This window comes from Piliocolobus tephrosceles, chromosome 17, assembly GCF_002776525.5.
Source record: "Piliocolobus tephrosceles isolate RC106 chromosome 17, ASM277652v3, whole genome shotgun sequence".
Taxonomy (NCBI): domain Eukaryota; kingdom Metazoa; phylum Chordata; class Mammalia; order Primates; family Cercopithecidae; genus Piliocolobus; species Piliocolobus tephrosceles.
The window spans coordinates 9,063,297-9,087,764 of record NC_045450.1 but is presented as its reverse complement, the minus strand read 5'-3'; the positions used below and the strand labels follow the sequence as shown (position 1 = coordinate 9,087,764).

The 24,468-nt window shown below is 41.3% G+C and overlaps 1 protein-coding gene across 1 annotated transcript in view; it reads right to left on the bottom strand.

Annotated features, from left to right (window-relative positions):
* Window positions 1–404: 404 nt before the first annotated feature.
* C17H16orf72 (chromosome 17 C16orf72 homolog) overlaps window positions 405–24,468 on the bottom strand; it is a 30,130-nt gene continuing 6,066 nt past the window's right edge. The window contains exons 3-4 of the mRNA XM_023225813.1: window positions 17,326–17,601; window positions 405–3,425 (exon numbers count right to left, since the gene is read on the bottom strand). Coding sequence (XP_023081581.1) covers window positions 3,181–3,425; window positions 17,326–17,601 — 521 coding nt within the window. The 3' untranslated portion in view covers window positions 405–3,180. The remainder of the gene's footprint in view (window positions 3,426–17,325; window positions 17,602–24,468) is intronic.

Genomic DNA, 24,468 nt, shown 5'->3' with positions numbered 1-24,468 from the left:
ACATACTATATGAAGTAAAATGCAATGAGATTAATCTGCTAACACAGTCACCACTAGAGGTAGTATCCAGGCCAAAAACTTAATCATTCTGTTCATAATTTTCTAAAATTATGGCCCCATTTCAAGATCATCTCTTGGCGTCTTGCACTGGCCTCTGAGGTTGACTAACCCTCTGGGTCGGATGTTGGCCATCCCTCTCACTATAAAGGAAGTTAGCCAGTTTTCACTGTTGAATGGAAATCTTCAGGCCCAAAGCCACAATTATTCGAGTTTAATGAGTTCCAGTAGCCCTTAGAAAAAAACATTTAGAAAGCTAATTCTTTTTTAGAAGCCTAAACTTCATCTGATTGCATCAAAAAGTTACTCAGATGTGATGATCAAAACAAAACTGCAGACAAGCCCCATGGTTTTGTTGTTTTTATTCATTTTATGATTAAGGTGTGTATCACTACTCCAGTTGGGTAAACCACATTGAAGAATCTGACTGCAGGTCTTTAGATTCAGCCAAATGCTTTCCATTAATTTTGTTGTATAAAATATTAAACATTATAATATTTCAGCCATGCTCAGAACGCTGCAGTCTAAGGATGAACTTCAACCTGCCCAAGCCAAGTTAGGGCAACAGGAGCAGAACTAAGGAGCTATGATGTCTAAAAGAATCAGAGAATCTGGCTTAAGACGAAGAGAGGTTCTGCTCAAACTAAACTGTTTCGTTTTTAAATCCACCCTTAACTGTTCAAGAAACTGAAAAAGTCAACTTGTTTTTAAAGTACCACAGAGGTATGCAATCTTCCGTGATTTGTTCTGCATCTAAACTAGCACAGGGAAACATTTCAAAAATCTAGCTGTCAGAAGTTTTCCTAAGAGAAATCATTACGCGTCTACAGGTGAGCTTCATGTTTATTCTGTGCGTGGGGGAACAGGAGACAGCAATGGGACAGAGAAGGGAAAAGTTGCAACTGGGTGACAAATGCATTAGGTGCATTTGAAAGTAAATGCAATGGAAAAAAGTAACAAATGCTAAAGTTTTGTAAAAGTTTAATGAAGCCAATAAGGCATATAAATTGTGTTCTGGCAGACATTAAGACCTGCTTTCTTTTACCAAAGAAAAATGGCACGTTTTATCAAAATTTGACAATTCAGAGTAAAGGGTACTGAGATTAAGCTTCAGAGCACCAACTTAAACAAAACAACCAAAAAATTGTTATCCAACTTGGAAAGAGGAACGAGAACCAAGGCATAAAGGGGAATTAAATATGTGTTCCTCCATCTCAAAATCCTTCTAGGAATAGGAGCTCTGGCCACTTGTGAGCAACACGTTGCACCACCAAACCCCAATTCCAGAATCTAAATTTACAACGATAGAAAAACAAAGGTAACTCCAAATGCATGTCTTGTATATTCCAAAGGGAAGCTTGAAAGTATTCATAATACATAGGCTTGTCTGTTTCAGGTAAAATGACAGATTGCTATAATTCTTCCTGCTATTATAGTCAACAAAAAATGATCCACTTTTGCAAAAATTTAAAAATATCTCACTTTCATTCCTAGTTTTAGTATGGAATTCACTTTTTTAAATAAGGGCTACATCTATAATGAATACAAGAACTTCACTTCACACATTTCTAACATTCCATTCACATCCCACCCAGTCAATGAATGTTTATGGTTAACTTAGCAAAGTTTCTTCACAGAAAGATATTATTAAATGGCTGAAGAAATTGCAAACTTTTAACAAAGTGCTGTGAGTAATTACTGGAAAAACCCTTACACTGATTTGCAATGGTCTTTAAGGATAAAAATAGAAGTAACTGATACTGGAGTACAAGTTTGCAAGGAAACATTTTTCACTGTCCTACTTGATATATAATATAATAATATGATAGAATAAATTACAGTACCTGGCAGGCTGACATCAGTTCTTCATCTAAAAAAACACTATCATTCAGTTCAGGATATTAAAAATGAAGATGAAACATGCTCTAAAACATTGTAGCTACAAGAGGTCTTATATTTACTCAAAAGAGGAATCTATTGAGAACTTTTATTTAGGTCTACCTAACAGCTAGAGAATCTCCATGCGATTCCACCTTTTCCAGAATGAGATTCCAAACTGAACTTTTCAGGAGAGGGATTGGAGGAACAGGGAGAGTTGGGTTTTGCTATTTTAAGTTGCAATCACATTATTAGTAAATAAAAGAGAGCTTTATCATCTTCCACCCACTCCAATGGAAACTGCACTAAGCAGGGCCTCCATGAAAAATGTAAAATGATAGACTAGAAAACCTACCCCACCATCCATCTCCCTCTCCCTCTAATACTGAACCAAAAAGGAAGCCCATTCTCAAAGCTCATGACCTCTCTACTTTAGCTCACCTCGAATGCAGTCTACATGTTTACATTTACCATAAGGAAAGTACCCCGCATGGGAAGTAGTGTTTGTCCTAAAACTGAGTACTTTAGGCCTACAGGGTTAATCTGGGGGCAGTTTAATATTAATATTGCTACTTTAGAGCACTAACACACACAAAGTGAATCCAATAAAGCTCTGTGCATTGATTCAATATTAAGTATTAATTGCATGACCATCATAGCACCTCTTTACATCACACAATCACCAGAATTAGAAACTGCTTTGAAAACTTAAAAACAGGGCACAGTCCAATAATTAGAATTGCACACTGTTACTATATAGAAACCAGGTGCACGGTACAGTGCAGCTGCAAAAATGGAAGCCAAATCATGTTTTTAGACAATTTTAGGAACCTGGCAATACTGTTGAAGCAAAATACTCAACACAGCAGGAAATGGACCCCCCACCCCCCAAAAAAAGCATTCTATAACCAAATAAACATCTGATATTTCCTTTCCCTTTGAGAATAAATACAGTTAAGGTCACTTTTAGCCTTGGAACGGATATATGTTTGCCTATGATGATCTTGCTAACGACTACACAGTATCTGATGTCCTCTGCTAGGATTATAGTTTTAAGAAAGCCATAATTACAAGAGGCATCTACTATAAATACCTAGAACTTCCTTTTATGGCAACCACTATAGAATTCACTTGTCTTAAACAGTGAACAAGGGAAGATGGCCTCATGTTTCCTTTGCAATTATAGTATATGTTGAGGATCAAGTGGCTTTCAAGCAGCATGGTGGGTGTGAAAATGTTTGCAGTTTAGATCATTCTGTTGCGTTTATGGGTTGGTGAGTCTGTAATGACATCGCCACACTGGGCTGAGGTACGCTTTCTAGTTCCACCATTGTCCAAGTGGAGTGCCATTTCTTCTGATATGAAAGTGTTCAAATCGACATCATGGAGTCCATTTCTCCTTCGACTAGCATTCGATCCACTGCTTACATGTGTAGGAGAGCCTGGGGTACTCGAACGCACGCTTATACTAGCCATTGCACCACTAAGACCTAGGAAGAAGAAAAAAGGTTTTAGAGTTGCTCAATTATTTAACCCTTTTGAAAGCAACCCACTTACTTTCCATGTTGTCACAATGTCAAAGCATGTCTGCCTGTTTTCTTTATAAGGGATTACTGGCAAGCAATTAAGTTTTATTCTGGAAAAACATATCATGTGGTCTTGACATGTATCTTATTGGTAATACACCAATATCTACAATATTGGTAACTACCAATTACTGTAAGTTACTATGTGTCAACTACCAAGCTAGGTGTACAAATATCTCATGAAATTCTCCCATCTATGAGGTAGGTACTGCACACAATTTACAGATAAGGACAGGAGCGTTTGCTTTAAAGACAAGACATTTTTGGTTACCCAAAGTTACCATTCCAACAGACCCCTCTGATGAGTGCGTATGTGTGTGAAGCATTCAGGAGAGCCAGAAATTACTTCCAGGCCTGGGTGGGCTTCTTCCAACATCCCCTCTAGATAAGGTGATCACGTAATTTATCATCCAAAACAGTATTACTGTTGAGCTCAAAAAGAGTAACTGTTGGCCGGGCACGGTGGCTCAAGCCTGTAATCCCAGCACTTTGGGAGGCCGAGACGGGCGGATCACGAGATCAGGAGGTCGAGACCATCCTGGCTAACACGGTGAAACACCGTCTCTACTAAAAATACAAAAACTAGCTGGGCGAGGTGGCGGGCGCCTGTAGTCTCAGCTACTCGGGAAGCTGAGGCAGGAGAATGGCGTAAACCCGGGAGGCGGAGCTTGCAGTGAGCTGAGATCTGGCCACTGCACTCCAGTCCGGGCGACAGAGCAAGACTCCGCCTCAAAAAAAAAAAAAGTAACTGTTAAAATTTCTACTGGGACACCAGGTACAAAGTCAGTCTGCCCCGGACAAATCGGGTTATGTGATCACCTAAGGTCTGGAATGTATTTGGTAGATATCCTTCAGGACAGCCTCAATCATGATCCTCTCTAATCCTTCAGAGAAGGAGGGAGGGGAAAGGTTGTGAAGAATCCTGCTGCTTTGTTTTCAACATTAAGAGTTACTGAATCCAGGGCTGGGTGTGGTGGCTCACACCTGTAATCCCAACACTTTGGGAGGCCGAGGCGGGCAGATCGCTTGAGGTCAGGAGTTCATGACCAGCCTGATCAACATGGTGAAACCCCGTTTCTACTAATACAAAAATTAGCCAGGTGTGGTGGCAGGCGCCTGTAATCCCGGCTACTCTGGAAGTTGAGGAAGAGAATCGCTTGAACCAAGTTGAGGGAGAATTGCAATGAAGCGAGACTGCACTCCAGCCTCGGTGACAAGAGCAAAACTCCACCTCAAAAGCAAAAGAAAGTTACTTTACTGAATCCAGAATATACCCAGCACTCATAGATACTCATTCCTTTCCTTAAACTCTTACACAGTTAAGGAGCCAAACTTACATTCCACTCCTAAATGTTCAGGATAAACCTGTGAAAGTACGAGTCAGGCCAGGAAACATGAACCACAGTTGCATTTTTAAAAACCTACCGTCATTGCAGTGATCTGCCTTAGGAATTTCCCCTTCCACTATTCTCGCCTCACCTAGGGATCTGTTATTGCTTGACTAAATTTATAACACAATTTAGTATAATCAATTTTCAAATAATAGGACTTATATCTTAGATTTTCAAGTAAGCTTACAGGTTTCATTTGACAGGGGCCCATTCTTTCTAATCATGAATTCCATAAATACATAGTTTAAATTTGAACTTTAAGTTGAAAAGAGAGTCTCTGCCTCCTATCACATCAAATCATTCCCCTTGATGTCTTTCTCCACCAAATATTCTGTGAATGTTCTCAAAACCATGGCCTCCCACTATCATCGCACATGCTGACAATGTCCTCCGGGCCACACCTCCCTTCTGAGGTTCTCAACTCTGAACTCTAGGTGCCCCCCCATTCCATTTTGCACTAATCCAACCAATCCCCTGGCTGCTCTCCCTGCAGAAGACGCATCCTCCCTTCCCACTGGTGGTCAGAGAAAATCAAACTGTCCCTCTCTAGCCGCTCAACCTTTCCAAGGCTAGCACCTATTAAAAAATAAAAGCATTAACGTGAAAGTACTTCCTGCATCAGGTACTATGTCAATTACTTCCTGTGATACCTATAATATCTTCCATTCTGCAGATGAAAATCCAAGTTTAAAAGTAATTCATCCAAGGTCAACAGGTAGTAAACAATAGCTGGGACTCTCACTCAAATGTAATTTATATTCCTGTTCAGTTATTCTGATCCTCTTCCAAGCCTAGAGTATTTTAGCAAAAAAAGGTGGCTGCAGGTTGGTCCTAGGGTCAGCCTGCCTCTTAGGCCTCATCTCTCAACAGTTTCTCTCCCTTCCCTTCCTGCCCTCTTCACTTCACCCTTAGACCAAATCCCCACTGCCAACATCATGCAATCTGCAGTTCTCTGAAATAGTGAGGCCTGCAACTATCTCTTTCAACATTTACAAAAGTCTGTCACTCCCTGAGTGGGCCCATCTGTTCCCCAGCACCCTCTTCTGAGGCTCCTTTCCCGGTTCTCCTACTGGCTCCTCTTTCCTCCTCCTTGAAATTGAAACTCTCCGCTCCCTCCTCAGTCGCCTTGGTGGGGGGGGGTTCCCTTCTGTTCCTGAAAGGCTGGTGTCACCCGGGGTGATATTCTCAACCCCTACCTTACCCACACGTTTCCCAAAACGGGACTAATGAGCTCACGGGCCTTCCCAGATTTCTAACTGTCTACTGGACATCTCAAACTCAACACCATCAAAAAGGAACTTCACTTCCTCTTCTCCAACCAGCACAAGCTCATTTTTAAAAAACAAAACAAACCACAAAAAACATCTTGAGCTATTTTTCTATAGTATGGTGCAACCAACCACCTCTTCCTATAGAAAATATCTTTTCATCTCCATCTAATGACCTTAACACAGTGCCTGGCACATAACCTTCATTGAATTCTGAAAAATAATAATACCTCAAAGTCCTACCCCTTCATGTTGAAATCCACTGAAATCCAAGGCTCATCTGTTGATATTTATTCACCTCTCCAACACCAGGAAATAAATTCAGGTGGTTCTCTTCACTTAAATCACTGCCATCAAGTTTAAAACTCAATTATTCCCATTGTTAGCTTTTTTAAAGTTCTACAGCAAGACTAAACTTGAGGGGAGGGCCATGCAATCCTAGTGTCTCAGCCTGTAACATATTACAAGGTGCCCATGTTCTTCAAAGATAACCTTTCATACTTGTTTCATAATCCAAAAGGTATAATGGCAAAATATGGGCACATTCAGCAATAAACTGGGCTATTTCAATAATTAAAATCAAGATCCCCTTTGTCATTTCAAATGACAAAAAGAATTCAACAAACCCCACTCCAAAGCCGCTGTTAACATAGGAGTCCCATGGCAGCATGTTTAATACTTAACAACAAATATGGAAGGCTTAAAACACTGTATCCCTAGAAGTGGACTAGGGATTTCAAGCACATGTTCCTTATTGTTTCAATTGCCATTCTTCATGAAAAAGAAGATGTGTTAAACATCAGTTTGGTCAATCTGAAAATTCCGGCAGTTTCTGGGAAATCAACTTTTTCTACCGGGTGTATGACCTGGGTGTTTAGCTTGATAACTACAATGTGCAATATGATCTATGACTGACTCTCACAGCAGTGAAAATATTTTCAAAGTTTGCCTACCTAATCTTCCCCAAAAAGACTTTTCACAAGGGTCAAAAATAATTAAGATTAACAACCAAAAAAGGTGCATTTTGACAGCCCAAATTTTATTTTACAAACCAATGACAGCTACTAGAAGATGCTTTAAAACCTTAGCTAAGCCACATAATCAGACCTATACAAGTACAGAAAAATCTAAACATGCTTCAGAACTAAAAAACAAAACAAAACAAAACAAAACCAAGTTGTACGTCCTGAGGGCATACAACTTAATTTCTACCAAAAACATACTTTTTCAAAAGGGCTACGGGATTATCAATTGACAAAAGCAGAACAAGTAGCATGATTAGACAGAGAAGTCTTAATTGCTTAACACAAGATAAACTCAGCAGTTTTAAAGTTTCTGTATCCATTTTAAATGATTAGTCCAGGGGTGGAAAAGATGAGGATGGTTTAATCACATTTTGAAAAGGAAAACTCCCACTGGAGCTAAAACAAATTTACAGTCCAGGTTATAAGAATCCAAGTTACATGGTAAATTATTAACTATTATTTTCACACCAAGTTCATGCTTAGGCAGTAAGAAAATCCTGTTTGCAGCATTAATTACATGTAATTCAGTTTCCAGGCACATAGTTAGAGGTCACATACAGGCAGAGAAAGAACAAATGCCAGTCCAGTCATCTCACTGCCTCAGTCCAGCAGCCAGTGGCCCAGGACTTTATCTACACTGTCTATTTGCTTCCCAGCCACTTAAGCCACATGAGGGAAGCTAAGGCAGCTAGCCCTGGGAGGTGAGAAGACACCGTTGATCCACCAGCGCAGGTGCAGGGCGGGCCCTCTGCAGATCTGTTCCACCAGTGTTATCTCCCATAGAAAATGGGATTTGAAATCACAACTTAAAACAAAGTGGGTAATATCCTGACCAGGGGCCCTAAGAAACTGGCATTCTTGCATTGGCAATGAATTGCACTATTCAGATGCACAGCACTCCTTTTGCACAAAGTTGTGTTCTGAGGTGCCAGGACATCCAAAGCACTTGCAGTGTCAATGTCGTGTTTAAGATGTACCAGGGGAGTTCAAACATTTAAAAAGGAATTCTACTAGGAAGATTTCGGTAATTTGAAGTAGATACCACTCCCCACCCCAATCTGTAAATTATAATACTGAATTTTTATTGAAATAAAGCACACTAAATCAAACCAATTACAAAGATACATGTGTCACACCAAGGAAACATTTTCAGTTATGGTGACAGCCCCAAATGCTTTCCATTTTTCAAAGACAGTTTTTAATGTCATGGGAAAATTGCTCACGACGTTAAAATGAAAAAAGCAAGATACAGTATCATATATGCAGTATGATCTCAACTATGAAATAATTTTAATATTTATACATTGAAAAAAAGACTAAAAGAAAATGCACCAAACATTGAACTGCAGTTAATCTCTATAATATAGTGGGATAACAAGATACTCATTTTTTACTTCTTGAAAACTTTCAAATTTTTCAAGAAATTAATCATAAAATCAGTGAGAAAATTAAACTTGAATGAATATCAAAATTGCTTAAACAAGCACTAGGCTGAGTAACCTGGCTTTGAGGCATGCTACATGGCCCTTTCCACTGCAATGAAAAAAATGTTCAACAAAATGTTACTGCGGGTTCAACACAATTTTGCACTACTGATGTTGGAAGCTTTATGTCCTACCTCCACAAACTTCAGCAGCTAACATCTAATCTTAATACACAGAAAATGCCAACTTTTTACTGAAAATTTTAATGGTATCTTAATTGCCTTAATTGTTCTTTTCAGGGGCTGGTTTGAACAAAGGGGCATAATTTACAAATTCCAGACTTCAAAGAAAATTCAATTAAAGAAGATTCTTTGAAATAATTCATTTTAAGTAATTAAGAGATTGCTTTGGTGCATTAATCTCTTACATCTAATTTCCAAATGTTTTTTAGACACATTTTACTTTTAAACAGCTATCAACATTTCTGTTATTTCAAGAAGATGCAGACTGCAACATTCAACAAGCATTCCTTAAGAATCAACTGCGTTCCACACACTGCTGGGAGGCGTGTGGGTTTCCAGAAAGAAGGAAGGATTCTGAAAGGTGAATGGTATAATCCAACAGGTTGGTTCTAATTAATTCTCTGCAACAGAAAACTGCAAGATGTTTCTTTCGTACTATACCATCAGGTTGTTTTGTTTTGTTTTTTGAGACCGAGTTTTGCTCTTGTTGCCCAGGCTGGAGTGCAATGGCGCGATCTTGGCTCACTGCAACCTCTGCCTCCCAGGTTAAGGCAATTCTCCTGCCTCAGCCTGCAGAATAGGTGGGATTACAGGCATGTGCCACCACACCTGGCTAATTTTTGTATTTTTAGTAGAGACGGGGTTTCTCCATGTTGGTCAGGTTGGTCTTGAACTCCTGACCTCAGGTGATCCACCCACTTCGGTCTCCTAAAGTGCTGGGATTACAGGCGTGAGCCACTGCGCCCGGCCATACCATCCATCAGTTTTAAAATACTTAACTGAAACATTCGTGCTGCTGCCAAGACATACTTCTAATTCTAAATATTTAGCTATAGTGATGGAAGAGGTAGAAGAGTGACACGAAAGGGGCAAGACACAGCCAAACACAATTAAATTTATTCTTAAAATGATCAACTGTCTAAGAAATTTTATCAGGAGTGATTTGTTCTCGAAAAAATGTGGTAACTTCCTTATCACTCTGGCATGTGTAGGGCCAAAGAATGTTTTGACAAACAAAGGGTACAAAAATCTGCACTTGGAGGAGAAAGAAAATCTTACTGGTTTAGGCTGCCTAAAATGAGCTTTCCTTTTCTAGGGAAAAGGTAGCAGTTTTATACTTTGAATGTGACAAATTAGTTATCTGCCTTACATTCTTCTTTATAAAACATCCTATCCAACCTTATACCCCTAAACCTGATTTCGAATGATTTTTTCATGGAGCCCTACACCTAGTTTCTCCAAATCTAAGAATATTATCAAGCAACTTCATGATTTAAGAGAGTAAGAAGTTCCATGCAGTCCACAGAAAGACTCTGTTGGATAAAAAAAGGGGGGGGAGGAACCCAGAAATGCAGCCTATTAATTCTCAAGGAGATGACACTGTGCCTCAATCTGATTCCCTGGGTTTAGATCCTTCACACTGTCTACTATAATCTATTAGGCCAGAAACTCCTTGAGGAGATTATTAGCATTTTTGTTTCTTTCATCACCTGCCCCTACTCTTAGCCTCTAATAAACAGAGTGCTTGGTATTCACTGTATTCAGTAAATAAAGGACAATAGTAAAGTTTGCAGAATAACAGTAAGAACTCCTAACACCAAATCCACAAAGAAAGCAGAGTTTTCAAGCCAAAAGGCCTCGGCAATCAACACTGAGGAGCTGCTGCTGTCTTGTAACTCACAAAGCACGCTTAAAAAAAAACAATTTACAAAATTTTTGTCCTGTTTTGAAATTTTTATATTAAAGGCTGGACTGCCTGGGCTTGCCTAAGTTCCCCTGTCTTTAAAACTTGTTTTAAACAGGAAAGGAACTTACAACTGGGAAGAGTAAAGTCAAAAGCCAACGATAGTAATGGTTCCCATCAGTGCCTATTATGACACCAGACCCTGCATGCTAGAGGCCTTTGAGTCTGAAATGATGTGTAACTTTACAGAGGGACAACTCAGGCCCAGTGGGGTTACCTCCAAGCCCTGCAGTCAAGAATGTCATCAAAATCAGTTTGGGAACTAAAACCAAGTGTCTGGTTTTTATGGAAGGGTCTGAATCAGGGTCAGCAACTTGCAGAGACCACCCATGAGATGCTACGAGTGAGAGTGGGGCTTTGCATAAAGCTACTGAGTGAAGTCTGACTTGGAATCTGGCTCCCCACCCTAGGACCCACGCCATCTTCTTACTCGGGACCCTTTTCACCTAACTCCCATGATGACAGCTCAGAATGGAGACCAGATTTCAATCCAACCCTTTCCAGAGATAGCAATGGGTTGGACAGGGCAACTCCAAATCTCTCCCTCCAGTGAGGAGAAAGACAATGTAATCAACTTCACTAGTCTGTCACAACATCAGACAAGCTCAAGATCTTAGCAAGTAATATTTAAGAGGTCAAAGTTCTAAATGATCTGACCCCCTCCAGCGTGTTAGCTGCAATTTAAAACATGACCCTTACTAAACAAGGAGGCAAAAAAGTATCCCAGAAGGCAAAAGCCACTGGGCGCCTTGAGATCCTTGGTCTATTTTTATAGTAAAATTGCCCAGGGGAAAGAGGGTACCCACAGGACCTGAAACAAACCAGAATTCTCCTTTCCTCAAGGCAAAGAATACTTCCAGTGTCATGGTAGGGTAGGTAACCTGCCTGGGTTCTCATTTAATGTATTATCTTATATCACCTTTCACAAAGGAGACTGGCTTGGAGAGGTGGAGCATGTTGCCCAAGGTTACCAAGGAAAATAGCCTATACACAAAGACTACGTACTCTTCCTAACCAGTGAACCAGGGATACAGTTGTTCATTCACCTTTAAGTCTACTAATCCAGATTTGCTTACAGAGAAAACCACAGAAAGAGACATAAAATTCACATCGTTTCTGATTAATTTTGAGAAGAAAAGCCTAAAAATCTTTCCCACCTCAACACCTAAGCCCTAGGTCTTAGTGGGGATGATGTGGTAGACAAAAATCCCACATCTAAAAACGTAAGGGTATAGTAGTTAAGGGTGTGCATTTTGAGGCCAGGCACCTTGACTCATGCCAGTATTCCCAACACTTCGGGAGGTCGAGGTTGGGGGATGGCCTGCACCCATGAGATCAAGACCAGACTGGACAATATGATGAAACTCCAACTCCACAGAAAAGAAAAAGTCAAAAATAAGAAATATATTGAAAACTAAAAATTTTTTAAATTCAAAAAAATATGCATTTTGGAGACAAGACTGGAGTATCTATTCTACCACTTACTAAACTGCTCCATTATCTTAGCCAAGTAAACCTTTCGTCATCAACAGTGTTAATAACCCAGGGTAGGTATGAGGATTAAATGACAACCTCCTGAGTGTGATCCTTTTACAAAGTAAACAAACACTGAAAGAGTAGGTTTAATGGTTATCACCCTAAGGTCCCATGGAAGTCTCAGTTGTTCTAATTCAAGATTACCATGTACCACCCTAGGCAAACAGGTTACATTATTCCCTGATTGTAGCTATCTGGGGACTGTCATTCTCAACCCTTTCTAGAGGTTCTGGGTCCCCACTGTGTTGTATTCACTTAGCAGACCTCTGTGGTAACTCCAGTGGTAAGCTCAGAATACATCTATGTCAAGTTCTTTGCTATGTTCTGTTAAAGCCAAAATAAAAAAAAAAAGGACCAAGACAAGGTCCATACTATAATGTGTGCCGAGGGGAATGGGACAGTCACAGAAAAAAAATCAAGCAGCAGAGCAAATGCATTGTTCAGGGAGGCTACAGAGATTGGGAGACCTGAAGAAAGGCTGTGTCACAGAAGTGAGGTATGAACACATAGGGGCTGGACTTGTCAAAGAGCACAGAGGTATTCAAGAGATAAACAGTATGGATAGGATACCTAACCCATGGTTAACACTGGATCATAAGAGTCTTGTAATACACCATGCTGAATTTGGACTTCACTGTGTAGGCCCCAGGGAAACTTTAAACCATGAAGTGACAAGACCAGAAAGATCACTCCAATGGTCTCATGAAAGATGGACTGGCAACAACAGCTCAGAAGGAAGTGAGAGCTAAAACGTTAGCCCAAGAGCCCAGGCTCACCTCCTCCAGAGGGCCTGCCATGAGCACCACACAGCTGGCTGTGCTGTGAAACATCCCTTTCTGCTCTCAGAATATCTTCCACATACCACATTCATGACCTGAATAGAAATTATCCAAATCGGCCGGGAGCGGTGGCTCAAGCCTGTAATCCCAGCACTTTGGGAGGCTGAGACGGGCGGATCACGAGGTCAGGAGATCGAGACCATCCTGGCTAACCCGGTGAAACCCCGTCTCTACTAAAAAATACAAAAAAACTAGCCGGGCGAGGTGGCGGGCACCGAATGGCGCGAACCCAGGAAGCGGAGCTCGCAGTGAGCTGAGATCCGGCCACTGCACTCCAGCCTGGGCGACAGAGCAAGACTCCGTCTCAAAAAAAAAAAAAAAGAAAAAGAAAGAAATTATCCAAATCTATGTTTGCCTCAACAGAAAAAGGAATCGCTGTATATTTATGTATTTCCAGAGACAGCACGGAATCTGCTGTTGGGGCAGAAGAATAAGTCCAACCTGAAACTTCATCTGAGACAAATGCCCGTGGGACACTTTGGAGATGTACACCGGAGGACAGTGGGACATGCCGTCTGGCAGTCAGGAGAGAAGATCTAAACAAGAGGCCCAGATTTGGAAGTGAAGAGGTAGGGAACGTAATCTAGGGCAGTGATGGGGCCGAGGACAGGTCAGGCAGGCCAATATGGCAGAAGAGAAGCCAAGGTAAGGAGAAGCTCTAGAAGAGAAGGGATGAACAGAGGACCAATGAGAATGGCAGGCAGAGATCCATAAAGCAGTCCAGATTTCTGGTCTCAAGTATGCTGTTTACATAAAAACGAGTTACCAGTTATTAGTATTAATTCAACTCTTGGGAAATTTATAATAATGTTATTTTAAGACAGGATAACAAAGCAAGACAGAAATCTATTTAGCACATGCATGTTTATCTCTTTAATTCCTCTGTGAGTCTAACATACAAATGACTAGGTCCCATAGGACACAGGAAAAAAAGCAACATGTTGCAGACAAGTGTCAAAATGAAGCTCTGAATTAGTCTTTAAGCCTTGCTAGCCACTAATTGAAGTAGCTTTGATAAAAACTATTTGAGGCTGGGGCAGTGGCTCACACCTGCAATCCTAGCACTTAGGGGCTAGCAGTGAGGCTGAGGCAGATCACCTAAGGTCAGGAGTTCAAGACCAGCCTGGCCAACATGGTGAAACCCCCGTCTCTACTACAAATACAAAAATTAGCTGGGCGTGGTGACAGGCGCCTGTAATCCCAGCTACTCGGGAGACTGAGGCATGAGAATCACTTGAACCCAGGAGGCGGAAGTCGCAGTGAGCCGAGATTAAGCCACTGCACTTCAGCCTGGGCTATAGAGCAAGATTCAGTCTCCAAAAAAAAAAGAAACTGTTTGATAACCATAAATTGATATACTTTTTCTTTAAATAGAGAGAAGGTTTCATCATGTTAGCCAGGGTGGTCTCAAACTCCTGACCTCAAGTGATCCACCCACCTTGGCCTCCCAAAGTGCAGACATTATAGGTGTAAGCCACAGCACCTGGCCAATTGATACACTTTTGATTAAAGCTGTTTACATTAGTCTCTCCCACTAAACTGGGTTCCGAGGCTTACAAGCGTAATGACTTAGGATCTCATTCATTGTCACACTCTATCTACATGAAATATTCAGCAGGCATCAAGTCTGCCATATTCCTTTAAATTAAGAACGTATTTGTTTGGTTGGGCTGTATTTCATGGGGATAGGGGTAAGGAAGGGGAAAAAAACTGAGGGAAAACTGTCCTCTCTTAAATACATAGGACATGAAGAGGAACGTTGAGTTTGCTTTGATTATAAACTCAAGCCTGCCTCAATATACCAATTCTTTTCCCATATCCTTTTGCTCTCCAAACAAATGAATTCAGTCCCACCCTCAATGCAAAACTCCAAAAACTTCAATTTGGCCTAAATTATACTTCATGAATTTGGCTAAGCAAATAATATGCAAGACTGAATTCTGGCATTGTATTTACCCTAACTATGGTGTTTCCAAGTACATCTTAAAAGAGCACCTTAACAGTGTTGACTTCAGACAAATCAGATAAGAAGGACACCCAGTTAAAGTCACTAATCAGCATTAGTAGTTAACAATGGCCCTAGTACTAGAACCATTCAAATTACTTTAAATATTCAAATTAAACTACCATTCTCCTTAATACACTGATGTTCTCACAAACCAGTAGAGCACAACTCAGTATAATTTATGTTTCTGTAGAGCCTTTCAAGGGGCCCTATTACTTCACCACAACACTGTTTTAACCCATGAATTAAAGGTATGAACCCTAAGAGTAAAAATGCATTCAGTCTCCAATCTGTACTGGATTAGTGCTACATAAGAAATTTATTGGAGGTAAAGATCATTTTTTCCTACACAAAACCTTGTATTTAAGTTTTAAATCCTCACAACTTAAACATGTGAAAATTATCAACAGTCCCTTCAACTGTATCCTTACTTAAAACTCCCAAAGTTCAGGAAAACAATGAATCACAGATGGAACACTTGCAATATAAGAAAATACATGGGAGTTGGAGGATACAGTTTTTTGAGGGCAGAGGGGGCTGGCTTGCCCTTTTTACTACTATGTACACTACTGCTAAGTTAAGATAACAAGCGTGGTTTTTATGTTTCTTAAAACTCTCTTCTAAAATATAACAGTACAATAGAGTAAAAAAGATACCTTATGAGAAGCATGGAATGAGCCACAACCCTCTTAATAAAGGAAGAAAAACCACAATACTTAAGAGACAACCGCATCAAATATTACCATGCACTAAAATTAATCTAACAAACTATGTACACCTCTAGTTAACTGTTTTCCCAAACTTTAGGGGGAAAGATGTGAAACTCTCTAATTCAGTATAAACAGATCAATCCCATTTTTGCCCGAGCTTCCAAAGTTCTGACAGCCTAACTACTCCACTCTATGAGGAACAGTGTGCAGTCTTAAGTACTGCATCCATACAACCTGAACTTTCTCATGTTTTTGTTTTTAATTGTCCTAAACACTATCACAGAAAAAACAACATTGGGGTTTCAGGAAAGAACTACAGTTTGCAGGAGAGAACAAAATCTCTACAGGTATTGAAGTTTCAATGATTCAACTTCAATAAAGTTTCTTTATATCCCACTATTTCTTAGTACCTTACCAGGTTACTTTGTTTTAGATGACCTGTACTATGGCCCAAAAATGTTAACTGTCAACAAGACTCACGGCCAGGCACAGTGGCTCAGCCTGTAATCCCAGCATTTTGGGAGGCTGAGGTGGGTGGATCACCTGAGGTTGGGAGTTCGAGACCAGCCTGACCAACATGGTGAAATACCGTCTCTAAAAAATTAGCCAGGCGTGATGGTGCATGCCTGTAATCCCAACTACTCAGGAGCCTGAGGCAGGAGAATTGCTTGAACCCGGAGGCGGAGGGTGCGGTGAGCCAATATCACACCACTGCACTCCAGCCTGGGCCACAAGAGCGAAACTCCAACTCCAAAAAAAAAAAAAAAAAAAAAAAACCCAAAAAGAATTCATGACCTAATTACTTCTACCTGCTTAGCCATCTGCGTGATCCGTGGTTTCAAGCAAGTCTTATTATTCTGTTGCTTTCTTTCCTTAAGCAGTATTAAATGCTGTCACACAGGTTAACTCTCCCAGCTCTATTTGGAAGTCTGTATTAGAGAGCAACAAGCAACAACAGACTTATCACTGACTACATTCCCTGGTTTTCTCCAGCAATACTAAAATCCCCTAGCCAAGAGTGCCTTCTTATGACAGGTCTGGTCTGGGGAGATAGCGATCCACCTGTCCACTGGCTGCACTCTGCTGGGCCCGCCTCTTAAAGCACAAGGAACCTGAAGGACAATAGGCAGAAGGTCGAGTCTTAACATCCATCCTCTCCCACCATCTAGAGCAGACCAAGTAAGAAAGGTTTCAAGGGAGGTCCCAGGTCCCATGAGAACTAACCCAACAATCTCCCACCTTACTTGCCTGTCATGGACCATTAGAAATATAACAGAATTCTTAAGACACAAGAACTTCCTCTTTGACTTCAGAAGGAGAAAAACATGTACAACACATGAGTGTAAAGCGATAAATTCTAATCAACGCTGCAGAAAGATATGTCATTTTAACACCAATAAGCTCAAACTAACTTTCTAAAAACATTTTCTAGGATGGGTTAGCTGACAGAAATCGCCCATATGAGTTCTTAGCTTACATTCTATTAAACATTTCTAGAGCAAGCTGTTTACTGTAATAGACAAAAAACAACATATCTGGACCTAAACCTGAAAGTGAAAAATGGGTCCACAGGCACCCTCTTAACCATTTTTCCAAAGAAATATGTTTAAACGGCTTTACCATGCAGAGCTATGGCTTCCCGGAAGGGTTGCAAATCAGTCTCTACAGATGAGCTAGTTTCCGTTGAAGTAGCTCGGTTAGGGGACACTACAGTCAGTCTTGGGGGAGCTCTAGAGTTTCGTGGTGGAGGAACTTTTCCACACAGGAAGCTGATCAAATCTTCTCTACGAATAGTTCTTCTGCGTTTTTTAACCCAAGCCAACACATCCTTATTGCGTCGCTGATAGCCAATCTGAATTCCAATATCAAAACTTCGTTGATGGGTATCCACGCTTTCTGTTAGAAATAAAGAAAAAGAAAACATGTATCATTATCATTAGAGTCAAACTGTATACCCTCCTAAAGAAAACCATTTTACAAGCTAACCAAAGTGAATACCATGATGTGGCCTCTGTATCGGTAATATAAACTGAAATGATTTCAGTCATAATGAAAATGTTATATGTAACATTTAATGTTAATGGTCTAAATTCAGTGTTTACTTAACACGGTCCTGGAGCTTGTCTTGTTAAAAAAATTTTTTTAACAGAAACAGATTAGTTATCTGTAATGGAACTACCTAAAATAACTTGCATCTCATCATTCAACACATAGGTCTAAGTATTGCACATGCCTCGGGCCACGCTCATCTGCCTTTACCACGTCATTATGGAGATGCACTCCTACTGACAGATTCAGCACCAAGATTCAGGAACAAGCTGAAGACAGCGACAAACGTTTCAGAAGGAAAAATTAATTCTGATTGACGGCTCAACACTAAAACCAAATAGCATGGTGGAAACAAAAAGCTTTATTTATTTCCCTGGGTATATTCTCATTCTCCTTCCAGTTCCCAGCAGCTTCCTGTAACTCAACCATTCCCAATAGATCTCCCAGACTTGATTCTGTGTGTATACTCCACCTGGGTTTTGGTAAAATGATCCCTACCTTTTAGTGGTTTCATCAAGTTGAAAAAAATATTTGAAAATTTAAGTCACTGCAATTTATTTTTAATTGAGCTGCTGTGCCACCAGAAAATCACCAGTATGTCTTTAACAGCATTAACCAACATCTTTACTTTATCCTTGAACTTTCTGTAAAAGCAACAACACTGTATACATTTCTCTATTCCTTTTCCCGGCTTTGATTATTTCGTTTTGTTTTATTTTTTGAGACGGAGTCTGTTGCCCAGGCTGTAGTGCAGTGGCTCGATCTTGGCTCACTGCAACCTCCGCCTCCCGGGTTCTCCTGCCTCAGCCTCCTGAATAGCTGCGATTACAGGCGCATGCCTCCACACCTGGCTAATTTTTGTATTTTTAGTAGAGACTGGGCTCCACCATGTTGGTCAGGCTGGTCTTGAACTCCTGACCTCATGATCCGCCTACCTCGGCCTCCCAAAGTGCTAGGATTACAGGCGTGAGCCACTGCACCCGGCGGCTTTAATTTCTTGTCTGCTACGTCTACAGTAGACTCTGAAAGGATGGGCAACAGTCAAACAATGTAAAGCTGTGTTCCAGAAAAAAAAAAAAAATCATCCAGACATCACGGAGGATCCCAAGCTGAATTTGCACTATTAAAGAAAATATCAAGAGGGCAGGAGAACAACCAGAACTTTATAATAAGGCCGACTCTGGCAGATGACAGTCTTTATTGCTGAAGAAAGAAAAACAAGGATATTGTCCACAGATCTTTTCTCTTAAAAAAATAATCAAAGTAGGACCTGGGATGTTAAAAATAAAAAAGACTTCAAAATAAAAAGGACCAGGACTAGAATTCAACATCAATTTGGGAACCTGATATGCTATAGAGTGCATTCATATCTTCTCCATCACAACTTTGAGCAGGTGGATTATCCTAATTTTACAAACATAAAAAGCAGCTCAAGAGTGAAGTAACTTCTGCAGTGTCTCACTACTGGTATAATGTGAATCAATAATCTTGATTTCCCATAAACTTCTTCATAAACAAAGCAAGGACTCTACCATTTTGAATATAAATAGCATTAGAGACAATCACCACTTTCCCATCTCTTTAGGAAAAGATTTAGATGAGCCAACCCTAAATGGGTGGACAAACCTAAAGATGACTTTGTAATGCTGTACCTAAAAAATGATTCTGAAAGAGTTGGAGGCATTAAGAGAAACCAAGTCACTGAGCAACCAAAACTTATCTTACCAGACCACATAAAGGATAAATGTAAAATGTGTTAACTTAGAAGCAATCAGGTTTTTAAACCTATCCTACCTAGAAGAATTGCTTTTAATCAAGCTTATAAATGAAGAAGTTTCTGTTTCTGAAGAGAACAAGGAAATTTTATTCTTCAAAAGCCAAATGGAGGTAAGCCCAGACCTGGAGAAACAGGAAAAAAGTCTGAAGCATAGTAAAAGGGATACAAGAAACAACTCTGAAGCAGGCTTGGAGAGTGCAAAGAAAGATGAGCGGGCGTGGTGGCTCATGCCTGTAAATCCTAGCACTTTGGGAGGCCAAGGCAGGTGGATCACCAGAAGTCAGGAGTTCGAGACCAGCCTGGCCAACATGGCAAAACCCCATCTCTACTAAAAATACAAAAAGTAGCTAGGCGTGGTGGCAGGCACCTGTAATCCCAGCTACTCTGGAGGCTGAGGCAGGAGAATCACTTGAACCCGGGAGGCGGAGGTTGCAGTGAGCCAAGATTGCAGCATTGCACTCCAGCCTGGGTGAAAGAATAAGACTCTCCTAAAAAAAAAAAAAAAAAAAAAAAGGAAGAAAAATGAAGTAGGCATGTAAACATACACTTGCCAAACCAGACAGCAAAAAAAGAGAAGCTAAACTTGATACAAAACTCAAGGGCCAAAGGGAAGGGGCCACATGAGGTGGTTTAAAAAAAAAAAAAAAAAAACTATCCTGGAAAGAGCTTGGCCAAGTTTTGGTTTGTTTTGATTGAAGACACAAGAAGTCCAACAGTCAGACTGGCATGGGACTAATGGTTTCATCACAGATTTGAACACTGGGAAAACTCAATAATCACTAGTAGCCTGGCTTAGATATAAGACAGTTATGTAACAAGTTGTGAACCTCTTTAAAAAAAATTATGCAACTGACAATTATTGCACCTCAAAAATTCTGAGATGACCAAGTCTCAACATGAGAACTGACAGTGAGTACACTAAAAGTCATGCATTTTGCAAACATTACCCTTACAGACTAGAAGGTCCTAGAAGAGAAAAGCAGATACAATATTTAAGGTTTTAGGTATGTTTTTGCACCACCAGGGCATAATGTAGTTTTTTTTTTTTTTTTTTTGAGACAGAGTCTGGCTCTGTCGCCCAGGCTGGAGTGCAGTGGCCGGATCTCAGCTCACTGCAAGCTCCGCCTCCCGGGTTTACACCATTTTCCCGAGTAGCTGGGACTACAGGCGCCCGCCACCTCGCCCGGCTAGATTTTTGTATTTTTTTAGTAGAGATGGGGCTTCACCGTGTTAGCCAGGATGGTCTTGATCTCCTGACCTCGTGATCCGCCCGTCTCGGCCTCCGTAAGTGCTGGGATTACAGGCTTGAGCCACCGCGCCCGGCCATAATGTAGTTTTATACTATTAACACTATATTCTGAAAACCAAGTCCAAGTGCCTTACCACTCAAACCCAACCTCAGTTGTCTCCCAAAATATAAAGTCCCATGTACATTGTGAAGTATTTAAAATAGAGTTCTTTTTAAATAGTTACCTGATTGAAAATAAATCTTTCTCATACCTTGGGCTAATTAGGAGACCTGCATGCTTACTGGATAATGTTAGGCATGACTACATTTTAACGTAATCCCAGGACAAACTACTGTCCAGTGGATAATCTCTCTCTCACACTCTCTCTCACACACACACACACACACACACGGCCTCTTGACGGCTCTCAGCCAAACACTGCTCTGAGTACGCCCCAGTTCTAGAAGCGTGGGCTTTCAGGTACCTGTTCCAGAAAAATAGAGCACAGAAACCATGGCCAGTCTTGTGTCCAACATTATTTTACCGAAACCAAAGTCACTGTGGAAAAGAGCCACATACTTGAAGGTTAGGCAAACTCCAAGGGCACTGAAATGTCAATCTAACCTTTAACCACAACACATTCATTTCCTTATTCAAAAAAGGAACTGGCAGACGTGGCTCGGTGGTTCATACACATAACCCCAGCACTTTTGGGAGGTTGAGGTGGGCGGATCACTTGAGGCCAGGAGTTGGAGATCAGCATGGCCAACATGGTGAAACCTCACCTCTACTCAAAACATAAAAATTAGCCAGGCATAGTGGCAGGCACCTGTAATCCCAGCTAGCTGGGAGGCTGAGGCAGAAGAATCACTTGAGCCTGTGAGGCAGAGGTTGCAGTGAGCCAAGACTGCACCACAGCACTCCAGGCTGGGTGAAAGAGCAAGACTCCATCTCAAAAGAAAAGAAAACGAACTGATTCACACACCAGTCACAGTAGGTATCCCGTATTTCCTTTCATTTTTTTAAATGTTTTTATATAAGCATGTGAAACTGAATCCAACAGATTTTAGAAGACAAATACTCCCACCACAATGGGCTGGGGTGGGGGCAGAGGGCAAATAATCATATTGATTCTGAAGACCAAATGCATAACTTTCTTACATGACAGAATAAAATTTATCAGATTACACTACTTATAGCTTTTTGATACACACAAAACTTCATGTGAATTAGAGCAGGTATCGCAAGTTTATAACAAGGAACTGAAGTCCAAAGGGCCTTGTGTCCAAAGTTCAGTGACAGAGTTCCTTCTATGACCTATCTCTTCCTCAAATGAGAAGCCATCTCTCAATCAGACAATCTACAAACCATAAGAGCACAATGCTACACCAAAACAACACTTATGAAGAAATACTGACTACATAAGATTTCAACCTAAGAATTAGATTTGCACTAGTCAGTCCACCACACAGAAAAGTATTTTATTCTTTTTTGGGGGAAAGGGTAGAGGCAGGGTCTTACTATGTTGCCCAGGCTGATCTCAAACTCCTAGCCTCAAGAGATCCTCTCCCCTCAGCCTCAAGTGTTGGGACTACAGGTATGAGCCATGGCACTCCAACCAGTAAAGACAACCTAATGTTTCTTCAGGAATGTAACAATCTAAGGGACAGTCAAAACAAAACACTTTCCAATCGTATTCCCTAAGGAAGTGTTATCCAAAAGTAAGCATACCTCCTAGTTACTTACATATTTACCTAATCTTCACCTACCACACAAAACAAAGGACCAGAAACCAGGGGGAGAATTTTTTTTTTTTTTTTGTGATGGAGTTTCACTTGTCACCCAGGCTGGAGTGCAATGGCACGATCTCGGCTCATCACAACCTCTGCCTCTCGGGTTCAAGCGTTTCTTCTGCCTCAGCCTCCCAAGTAGCTGGGATTACAAGCATGAGCCACCACGCCCGGCTAATTTTGTATTTTTAGTAGAGACGGGGTATCTCCATATGGGTCAGGCTGGTCCTGAACCCCCGACCTCAGGTGATCTGCCCACCTTGGCCTCTCAAAGTGCTGCGATTACAGGTGTGACCCACCGCGCGGAACCTAGGGGGAGAATCTTAACCACTGTTTGTTGCCTGCCTGGCATCCAATTCTTGTCCTCCCTTTCCTAAAAGCACTCCAAGTTTTGTTTAGATAGCAACCATGTTCTGAGAGAAACTCCCTCCACATTTGCTTAAGGGGTTGTGCCTTAGCCCTCAACTCATCTGCATAACCCTATGTACCCATATTAATGGTTGTGGGTAAGCAAGTGACCCCTTATGGCCAAGAGATGACAGAAGTCATTTTTAGGCTCTTCTAAGCTTCACTGAGTGGCCCTAAGACGTGAGCCACAAGCCATTCTGCCAACATAATGAAGCCAGCCTGATGACGACGTATGCTAGAGCACACACGGGGATAAGAGAGTAGGGGAGCCTGGGCCGCTCAATCAAGCCAATCCTGCTGTGGCCTTTTAAGTCAGAGGGTCCAGTACATGTCCATACAGCTAAAGCCAGCCCAACTTGTGTTTTCTGATACTTGCAACCAACATATCCTTTCACAGAAAAAAAGTATGCACAGGGTGAGTATGGTGGCTCACAGCTGTAATCCCAGCACTTTGGGAAGCTGAGACAGGTGGATCGCCTGAGCTCAGGAGACCAGCCTGGGCAATATGGCAAAACCTCATCTCTACTACAAAAACTTAGCTGGGCATGGTGGTGGGTGCCTGTGGTTCCAGCTACTCAGTGGCTGAGGTGGGAGGATCACTTGAGCCTGGAAGGTGGAGGTTGCAGTGAGCCGAGACAGCACAACTGCACTCCCACCTGGGTGACAGAATGAGACCCTGTCTCCAAAAAAAAAAGAAAAGAAAAGAAAAAAAGGAGCCAAGGGCAGGGGCTCACGCACGCCCGTAATCCCAGCATTTTGGGAGGCCAAGGCGGGCGGATCACCTGAGGTCACGAGTACGAGACGAGCCTGTCCCAAAACGGTGAAACCTCATCACTACTAAAAATACAAAAATTAGGCCGGGTGCGGTGGCTCACGCCTGTAATCCCAGCACTTTGGGAGGCCAAGGCAGGCGGATAACGAGGTCAGGAGATCAAAACCATCCTGGCTAACACAGTGAAACCCCATCTCCACTAAATATACAAAAAAATGGGCGTGGCGACGGGCGCCTGTAGTCCCAGCTACTTGGGAGGCTGGGCAGGAGAATGGCATGAACCCGGGAGGCGGAGCTTGTAGTGAGCAGAGATGGCGCCACTACACTCCAGCCTGGGCGACAGAGCGGGACTCTGTCTCAAAAAAAAACAAAAACAAAAACAAACATTAGCCTGGTGTGGTGGCAGGCACCTGTAATCCCAGTTACTCGGGAGGCTGAGGCAGGAGATTCGCTTGAACCCGGGAGGCAGAGGTTGCAGTGAGCCGAGATCACGCCATTGCACTCCAGTCTGGGGGACAAGAGCGAGACTTCGTCTCAAAAAAAAAAAAAGGAAAAAAGTAAGAGTTACACCCAAAAAAAGGAGTCTTCTATAAAAATCTACAATTGACAAACAGTATTACGAATAACTGAGGCTACTGCTTCTGACAAAGCTAAAATTTTTTTTAATTACAAATTTTCCCCCCTTAAATTATATTTAAATTAAATTTTTTTTTTTTTTTTTTTTTTTTTTTTTTTTTG